The following is a 9,922-nucleotide window of genomic DNA, read 5'->3' as shown; positions in this document are numbered from 1 at the left end:
GCGAGAGCGGCCGCTATGGTGTCTAACCCAGTGCATGGCCTGCCTTTTCTCCCAGGCACGTCCTTTAAGGACTTAACGGTGAGGACTTCTCTGGCCAAACCCCTGTCCCCACCTCCTGGCAGCCTCGGAGAGCTCGCAGCAGGTTGCGTCTCTGCTCGTCCACGCGAGTTTGTCCTTTTCCCCTTCAAACCCTCTCTCTGTCCCCAACTCTGTTCTCCACACCCCACCTCCACCCCACCCCCGACCCCCACAACCTCACCCTCTTTCTCCAGTTTGCTCTCAGCCCATCCCTCTCTGGTTTTTCCACTCCATCCTGGCAGTCTGTTGGCCTCCCAGCGTTCTTCCTTGCTGCTCTGCTCTTGCTGGCTTTCCCCACCTGGTTCCCGAGCTCCCTCGGCCTTCTCCCTAGCTCATTCTCCCTTCTGCATACCCCTCTCTGCCCAGTTCCATCCTTAAACTTTTCTTCCCTCAACCTGGGCCCCTTCCCCAACTCAGCCTCTATACGCCTTCGTCCTTACTTCCACAGCCCCATCCCGCTCACTCTCCCCAAGCCCATCATTGCCGCCCGCATTTTCCTCTTCTGAATCCGAGACCCAGTAATCGCTCCCAGTCCCAACTCCATTTCCATCTGTTGGCTTCTTTCTGTCAGGTCCTTTTCCTCGGTCTCATTTATGCTTCTACCAAGCCCCATCTCCTTTTCTGTCCCAGCACGTCGACTTTTTCTGCAGTCTTGTTTAATCTTTTTCCCCAAATCCTCTTGCTTGGAAAGTTAAATTTTCAACACTTGGCCATCTTCCTCCCAAATCATCCTCAGGTGCTTTATGGGAGATAATTGCACTTCAGTTCCTCTGCCACAATTGATGTGTTCTTCTTGGTTTTTCTTCTCTAGCCCTTTTCTTTTCGCTTGTAACATTTTTATAAAAGATTCCTGTTTGGATTTTGTTTCACTCCTCTCCTGCCTTAAGTGTTGTTAGTTGTATCTTCTAGACAAAACTGAAGAGGAAAACAAAAAAGAGGCTTGTGGTTTTTTTTCTCTGACACAGTTTAGCCCTTGACAAAATGATTTTAATACTGAAATTTCAGGGTTGCTGAAATATGTGTTGGAAGGTCAGCATTAAGATTCAATAGGCTGATTTTCAAAGATGAGACAATAATCATTTATGTAGTTTAACAATTTAAACAATAAGTTCCTCTCCTTGGTCATGAAGTTAAGGTAAAAAGACTGGAGACTGACTGCTCACTTGGCTCTTCCTTTCCTGTTGAGGGGAAGTTGTCTCCTGGCACTGAACAGTGCTGGTTTGGAGAATGGGATGATACAGACAAAATGAGGTAGTCTTCCTTCTCTTCCTGTACGAATATCCATGGTTTTTTTATCCCACTGTGTTGCTGAAACCTACTACATGGACCTCTTCCAGAGCTCTTATTTGTGGATAGCTGTCTGACTGTTGATCTTTGTGGAGTGGTGGGGAGGCTGAGTCCCTGTGCCACTGTTTTGATCTCCTTCCTTCAAAAATATTTCCTTTTCACTTTTTTTTTATATAATCTTTTGTTTTTTCCAGCTATCAAAAAAAGTGTTGATTGTAAAAAAGAACAACATAATTCAGAAATGTATAGAACAGAGAACATTCTCCAAAGCAGTCTTTTTGTGCACGTGTTTGCATGCTTGTAATTGTATTATGTGTATAATTTTATAAGCTGCTTTTCTGGGTTTATTAAATCATAAACATTTTCCCCAGATTGCTACATGGTCTTCAAAACAAGTATTTTAATAGCGGCATAATAGCCCATTAAGTGAGCTTTCCATCATTTGCTCCTGCTTGTCTTTTAGATTGCTTCTCATGTTTTGGTATATTGTAATTAACATTGTAATTGTCAGCCTTAGGCATATTGTTCCTTCCCATGATTTTGGATTATATCCTTAAAGGATGGAGGGTGGAATTATTGAGTTTGACTTTAAATCCACAAAATCCATTTGCTTTCCAAAGAGTTACAGTGAATATAGTAGTGTCACTGTAGCAAGAGGGCCTTTCATTTCAGGTGAGAATTCATTTCACAGATTTGGATTGTTTTGGTTCCGTGACTTATGACCACTAGATAAGATAGTACAAAATTAGGAGTCTACGTAAAGAAATTTTAGGTTTTTTGTGGCAGGTGAGCTGATAATTAAAATTGGATGCTCAGTAACAGGGCTTTAAATTTTATTTTAAGCTCAGGCTGCTGCCTCCCTCCTTGTTCCTGGCCACGTGTTTTAGCTTAAAATACAAGAACCTTCTCATGTAGGTAAAATTTTTGATACAGGGTTTGTGGATGTTTATAAGTAAAGGTTGAATCTGATACCTTTGGAAGTTAGCTCTTCTACGTAACAAATATTTGTTATATCATGACACACTTCTTTTTTCCTTCAGAAAACAGCATTTCATAGAAGCCAGACGCTGGGCTACAGGAATGGCTATGCAGTTGTTCGACGTCCAACAGTTGGGATTGGCGGGAACAGGCTCCAGGTCAACCAGCTGTCCCAGGCTGATCTGGACGAGCTGGCCAACAGCATCCCAGTCCTCACGTGTGGACAGCCCAGGCAGGCCCCGCCTGCAGCATTTATTCCTGCGCATGTGGCTTTCGACAAAAAGGTATCATCTGGGATCAAAGGGTACCCCTCAAATTCAGATTTCTGAGAGCCAGCTGTTTGCAGAAAAGTCAGTAGTAAACCATAGACTTTCCAGATTCTCTGAGGAAAAAATTGTTCAAATGCCTCAACCCTTAGTCACAGACAGCTGGACTCAGGATTGAAAGACTCTTTCTTTATTCAGGAAGCTGATTACAGAAAATAATTCCCTGTAGATGTCACTGAAATATTTTCTAAATACTGTTTTAAAAAGTTGCATGGGGTGGTTCTGAATTCTTGAGTTCATATTGCTGTGTTTACCTGTTTGATGTGTTTTCCACATTTTAAAAGTCCTATATTCTGCAGTAATGACAAATTCTTAATCTCTGTGAAATACAAAATATCATGAAAATGACTTCATCTATTGTCGGTTTTTCTCTAGGCTGTTTCTGTAAGTTTTTGTTTTTCAGGGAACATTTCAGATTTGTCATAACTGAACCAAAGGGTAGTATAACATTTTTGTTTTATTTATTCTTATGCTTTTGTAATGTGAGTTTTATTTCCACCTATTAACATTTCCATATCATTCTTGATTTTCCTTGTCAGTGAGCTTTCTCTTTTCACTAAGGTAAGGTTGTCCTAACCCTGGCCATGCAGCAGCATTACTGACGGGACTTTTAAGAAACTTGGGTGTCACCCCAACCCTTCATTGATTCTCATTTCCCAGTGATGTCTATATATAACTGAATGTGACAGCTACTAATCAGGAGTTAACGGTCTTCATTTACTCCTGGCCTATATTCAGCTCAGTTCAGTCGCTCAGTCGTGTCCGACTCTTTGCGACCCCGTGAATCGCAGCACGCCAGGCCTCCCTGTCCATCACCAACTCCCGGAGTTCACTCAGACTCATGTCCATCGAGTCAGTGATGCCATCCAGCCATCTCGTCCTCTGTCGTCCCCTTCTCCTCCTGCCCTCAATCCCTCCCAGCATCAGAGTCTTTTCCAATGAGTCACTCTTTGCATCAGGTGGCCAAAGTACTGCAGTTTCAGCTTTAGCATCATTCCCTCCAAAGAAATCCCAGGGCTGATCTCCTTCAGAATGGACTGGTTGGATCTCCTTGTAGTCCAAGGGACTCTCAAGAGTCTTTTCCAATACCACAGTTCAAAAGCATCAATTCTTCAGTGCTCAGCTTTCTTCACAGTCCAACTGTCATATCCATACATGACCACTGGAAAAACCATAGCCTTGACTAGACGGACGTTTGTTGGCAAAGTAATGTCTCTGCTTTTCAATATGCTATCTAGGTTGGTCATAACTTTCCTTCCACAGAGTAAGTGTCTTTTAATTTCATGGCTGCAGTCACCATCTGCAGTGATTTTGGAGCCCCCCAAAATAAAGTCTGACACTGTTTCCACTGTTTCCCCATCTATTTCCCATGAAGTAATAGGACCAGATGCCATGGTCTTCGTTTTCTGAATGTTGAGCTTCAAGCCAACTTTTTCACTCTCCTCTTTCACTTTCATCAAGAGGCTTTTTAGTTCCTCTTCACTTTCTGCCATAAAGGTGGTGTCATCTGCATATCTGAAGTTATTGATATTTCTCTCAGCAATCTTGATTCCAGCTTGTGCTTCTTCCAGCCCAGCGTTTCTCATGATGTACTCTGCATAGAAGTTAAATAAGGCTATATTACTTGTCTGTTTTCTTGGTCTTACAGAGTACTTATTGAAGCTAGAGGCAGAAAGGTACAAAATAATCTTCTGGAAATTTGCCATTTGCTCTGGTAATCACTTAATTAGAAGCAAGTATTTTTTACTGTATCAGCCATAATCTGTATCATCTCCCCTTCCCCATCTCAGCTAACTCATTTGATACAAACACATTAACATGTGCTTTCCTAGGCTGAACCTAAACATCCAGTATCAGTGATACATGATTTTGTATGTCTTAACTCTGTAAATGTGTCTCCTGTTTATTTACAGCTGTGATAGGCACTGCAAAGCCAATGGAAAAGGGAGAGGGCTGAAAATACAAGGGAGGAGTGAGGCAGGCATTTTTAACCATTTGTGCTGTGTTAAGTCGTTTCAGCTGTGTCCAACTGTCTGTGACCCTATGGACTGGGGCCCACCAGGCTCCTCTGTCCATGGGATTCTCCGGGCAAAAATGCTGGAGTAGCCTGCCATTCCCTCCTCCAGGGGATCTTCCTGACCTAGGGATCAAACCTGCATCTCTTATGTCTTTGGCATTTGCAGGCAAGTTTTAACAGTTTATCAAGATATAAATGGTTATGTTCAGTTTTTACTGAAAACAATAGCAAATAACTATTGTAAACTAGAAAGTGAAAAAGTATTAATGAAATTCAAAGAGAGAAAATTGTGTCTAATAGGAAATAAGCTTCTTTTTTTTTGTTTTTCTATATAATTTCATGCTAATTGTCATTACTTAATTTATACTTTTTAAATACTACAATTCATTTCTTTAAAGATAATTATTGTGAAAAGAATATTTGCATTTTTTCTGTTCATGTTACTTGGATCATCATAATTTCTTGATAAATAATTCTTACCATAGATTATGAAGTAGAGTAGTTCAGTGCATGGTTTTGAACCTAAGGTTTTTTTTGTTTTTCAGTAAGGAAATTACTGGTTCTGTGAATTAAATCAGAGTTTAAATTTTTTGAGAATACCCAGAAATCCACTTCATAGCCAAGATATGTGTCCATATTTTGGACATTCTTCATGCCACTCCTCATGATTAGAATATAACTGAATATAATGATCTCTTACATAGATGATAAAGACCAGGACTTCTCCAGGGAGTGCCTGCGTCTTCCCCTTTGCTCCTGTACCATTTTCGTCATTCCCCAGGCTGACTTCCAACTGTTTGTGGTGTTCTTCTTTCATCTTTTTCTTCCTTCATCCTACTGCCGTTTCACTCAGGGGACTGCTTCTCTACCTAGGGTCATACCATCCTGTCTTAAAAAAAAAACAAAAAAACCTACCTTCTTTCTGCTTGGTTTATTCCTCAAAGCACAGCTCTGAGAACATCACTTCTTTAGGAAGATGTAACCACTACCCAGCTACTCTAGCCTACAGTGGTCACAATTCACAACTGTACATGCACAAAGATAGATTAGGATTCGTTTGTACTGATCATGTGACATAATTCTATAAGGTTTGCTTTTAAATAACTCATTAACTTTTTTAAAAATAGAATGCATAAAATCCTGATTATTTGAGCCTTTAAAATGTGGGGGGTGTGTATGTATCTTTTTCCTCCCTCCCATTCTGAGGCGAGCTTTCTGTTGCCAAAGGTATCTGTATCCCCTCCACCATAGAAGACAGATGGCTTAGGAAGCTGGGTATGCTCCAGGGTTCAATATTTGTTCTTCTTTGTCTTTGCTCACTCCTTGACTGCAGACTTTCACCTTGAAATGTCCTTTACATGATGAACTGTGTCCTGAATTCTAGATGAGTTACCCATTTGACATCTCCTCTTAAATGTTTAATGAATATCTCAAAAGTAAACATGTTCAAAACCAAACCCCTAATTTTGTTTCCTCATCCCCAAAATATGCTCCACTACAGTCTCCCCCATGTCAATTTTCCATTTTTTTCAGTTGCTCAGGTCAAAATGTTTGAGTCATTTTGATTTTTTTCTAATGCTGACTTCTTTCCCCAAACCCAGCTCTGCGTCTCAAGTCGCCTCCTTCGGTATTAACTGTGCTGTCACTTAAATTCTGTAAGCCTAAATTCGAGCCCCCCATCTGCACTACCAAAGTCATCTTCTCAGATAAATCTGTGGTTCAAATACTGACTATTATGTACATGAATTACTGATCCTGTCTTCATTTCATTTTTTGCAGTTGCTGTAAAATGTTACTATAAAAGGATCTTCATATTTGGCTTTTACTGTATGATTTTTTTGCTTTAAACATTCTGCTACATTCATCCATTTCATCTTTTTATTATGAATTTTAAGGCCCTGACTCCATTATATTCATATTTCTGCTATGCAGTTGCCCATTCTTTTTTGGTTTTTATCTTATTCTTCCACAGTAAACATTATACATTATTTCATCTTCTCCTCCATTGAACCATAATTGTGTCTTCGCTAAAGAATTTCCTTGGTTTGTTCCCCTTGTTTTAATAGAGTTGGGTTTGGGTTAACACTCTTACTTCCCTGAAACATCATTCTAATATGTTCTTGCCTTGGAAAGAAATGTTAAAAATAGAATAATAGAAACTTTAAAATCCCATTTTGTGCCATTTTGACTTTACACTGATGCCGCTGCTTCAGAAGACCTGGGATTTGCTCCATGTGGGATGGTTGTTTCTGAGCACAGAATGGATATTTACAAGCCACCCAAAAATGTTGTGATGCATGGTCAATTTGAGATTCATTCATATAAAGTCTCTAAGAATGAATATGTCATTAATACATGTTTACAAGGCACCCCACTTCTAAAGAAATGGACTTGAGATTTGTTTTCATTTTGAAACCAAATGTCATTGTCTTGTCCAAATTTCTTATCCTTTTCACAAATTTGAAGTGGAATTTTTAATGTTGAAATAAGGCTAGTAGAGTTAAGTCTTTAAGGAACACATTAGTAAACTGTCTACCCCTATTTTGAGTATTTAGTTCAGAGGTCAGCAAGCTTTTTCTATAAAGGGCCAAATAATAAATATTTGGGGCTTTGCGACTGACTTAGTCTGCTTGAGCTGCCATAATAAAATACAGACAGACAGGGGGCTTAAACAATAGAAATCAATTTTCCCACAGTTCTGGAGGCTCAAGTCCAAGATTGCTGTTGATTTGGTTTCTGGTGAAGGCTTTCTTCCTGCCTTTCAGACAGCTGGCTTCTTGCTGTGTCCTCGTAAGGCCTTTCCCCAGTGCATACGTGCTGAGAGGGAGGGAGAAAGCTCTCTTCCTCTTCTTAGAAGGCCACCAGTTCTGTTGGATTGGGGCTCTACCCTCAGGACTCATGTAATCTTACTTAGCTCCTTAGCACCTTATCTCCAAATATAGTCACGTTGAAGGTTAAATTTCCAACACTGCATATTGTGGAGGTCAGGACATGATTCAGTCCATAGCAGCAGTCCAACTTCTCAACTCTGCCCTTATCATGGGAAAGCAGCCATTAGCAATTATATGTTATGTTGTATAGTTCCCATGTGTTTTTAAATTTTGTTCTCCTTTTGATTTTTCGACCATTTAAATATATTAAAAACTGTTCTTAGTTGCGGGTTCTATAGAAATAGACAGCAGGGGTAGATTTGTCCCATGTTCGTAGTTTGGCAGCCTTGAAATTACAAGGTGGGAATAATGAGTATTTGAACCTCCCTGAGTGATTCTCGGCGTGAGAAGAGACTTGTTATTTATCGATGAGACACTAACACACCATTTCTCCTGCCCTTCTGTATTACAGGTGCTTAAATTTGATGCTTATTTCCAAGAAGATGTTCCTATGTCAACTGAGGAACATTACAGGATCCGCCAAGTACACATTTACTACTATCTAGAAGACGACAGCATGTCTGTCATAGAGCCTGTTGTGGAAAACTCTGGGATCCCTCAAGGAAAGTTAATCAAACGCCAGCGCCTCTCCAAGAATGACCGGGGAGACCATTACCATTGGAAAGACCTAAACCGAGGGATAAACATCACAATTTATGGCAAGACTTTCCGCATTGTTGACTGTGACAAGTTCACACAGGTATAGCATGTGTTTTTGGAAGTTTGGGTGTCTGAGGCATTGTTCTAATCTATGAGAGAACACATGTCACTTGTTAGGGTAAGAGGAGGGCATTGATCCTCTGTCCTGAGTGGGTTGATATGTAGGTTAACTTGGCATTTGTGTATGTCATATGTGGCATCGTGGGCTTCCCAGGTGGCACTAGTGGTAAGAGCCTGCCTGCCAGTTCAGGAGCTGTAAGAGATGCAGGTTCGATCCCTGGGGTTGGAAAGATGCCCTGGAGGAGGGCATGGCAACCCACTCCAGAGTGCTTGCTTGGAGAATCCCATGGACAGAGGAACCTGGCGGGCTACAATCTCTAGAGTCTCACAGAGTCAGACATGACTGAAGTGACTTAGCACGCGTGTACCATCACTGCATGGTGACATCATTTTTTTCATGATGATATTGGTACATATCCTAAATGGATATTTGAGTAATAAATTTAAACTCCCATTGTGGCTGAATCATTTGGTTAGAAATCAGTTCACATGCCAGTTCAGATAGAGAGTAGTGGAGCTGGGACCCTTGAAGGGATAGAAATATGACCTTGGGCAATTTAGCTTAAGTCTGGATTTACAAAAATAGCACTATCTCTACTAGCAGATATGAGCCAAAAGTTTTTGTGCGATTTGTATTTTTTTGAAATTCATACTTGCTGTATACTAGGGAAACTTGCTATCTAAAAAAATTCCTGGAATAAAACCATTTTTAAAGAAAAAACACATATTGGGAAAAATCTTCATTTCTCTGTTTCGTATGTAATGAATTTTTGACAGCTTTAATTGTAGAGAGAAGAAAAAAAGTGAAAGAGAGCACTTTCTTTAGCACAAAGTTTAGGTTTTAGTAAATAATTGCAAATTTGCTTTAGCAAAGATACAGTTCCTAAATTTTTTATGCCTTTAATCCCATGTGACATAATGCCAAATGTGATTAAGTTTTACCATGCACCGAGCCCCAATGAATTCACTCATTTATTATTTTTTTAATTAGTAATTTATTTAGCAAATACTTAATGCCTGCTGAATGCCAGGCACTGTTCTAGGTGCCAGGTATAAAGATTTGCCCTTATGGAACTTATTACATTCTGGTTGGAGGAGACAAATAATAAGCAAACAAATGTTTGTCAGATGCTGCAAAGAGCTATGGATGAAACTAAAGAGGGGAAAGGGGTTGGAGTTGGAAGGGGTGCGGTATGTGAAGGCTGGCCAGGGAAGGCCTCACTGATGAGATGTCTCAGGGGCGGGACCTCAGGGCAGTGAGGGAGGGCGCCGTGGCATCCGTGCTGCCCCGAGAGCAGCCAAGAAAACCGTAGAGAAGGTGGAGGCACCAGACCATCTTTGAGAGACCGTCCCCCTCAAATGGGTCTTGATATCTCTTTTTAGGTTTTGAAGTCCTTTTTATCATAGGGAGTTCCAGGATTGTGCCACCAATGAAAAATTATGATATGTTGTATGAATTTGAGGTATCACAATTGTTTTTACAGTCACATCTTTATAGATTGAACATTTGCAAGCTGATCCCTGAGCTGTTGATCTAAGCCAGTTATAGTCACTTCTCATTATTAATGGTAGTTATGTGCAGTACA

At 40.4% G+C, this 9,922-nt stretch overlaps 1 protein-coding gene across 1 annotated transcript in view; it reads left to right on the top strand.

Annotated features, from left to right (window-relative positions):
- EFHC1 (EF-hand domain containing 1) overlaps positions 1–9,922 on the top strand; it is a 43,468-nt gene continuing 33,546 nt past the window's right edge. Inside the window, exons 1-3 of the mRNA XM_052649311.1 lie at positions 1–78; positions 2,406–2,627; positions 8,029–8,316. Coding sequence (XP_052505271.1) covers positions 16–78; positions 2,406–2,627; positions 8,029–8,316 — 573 coding nt within the window. The 5' untranslated portion in view covers positions 1–15. The remainder of the gene's footprint in view (positions 79–2,405; positions 2,628–8,028; positions 8,317–9,922) is intronic.

Source organism: Budorcas taxicolor, chromosome 11, assembly GCF_023091745.1.
Source record: "Budorcas taxicolor isolate Tak-1 chromosome 11, Takin1.1, whole genome shotgun sequence".
Classification (NCBI taxonomy): Eukaryota; Metazoa; Chordata; class Mammalia; order Artiodactyla; family Bovidae; genus Budorcas; species Budorcas taxicolor.
Note: the sequence above shows the minus strand (reverse complement) of the source record. Positions and strands in the feature narration are given on the sequence as shown.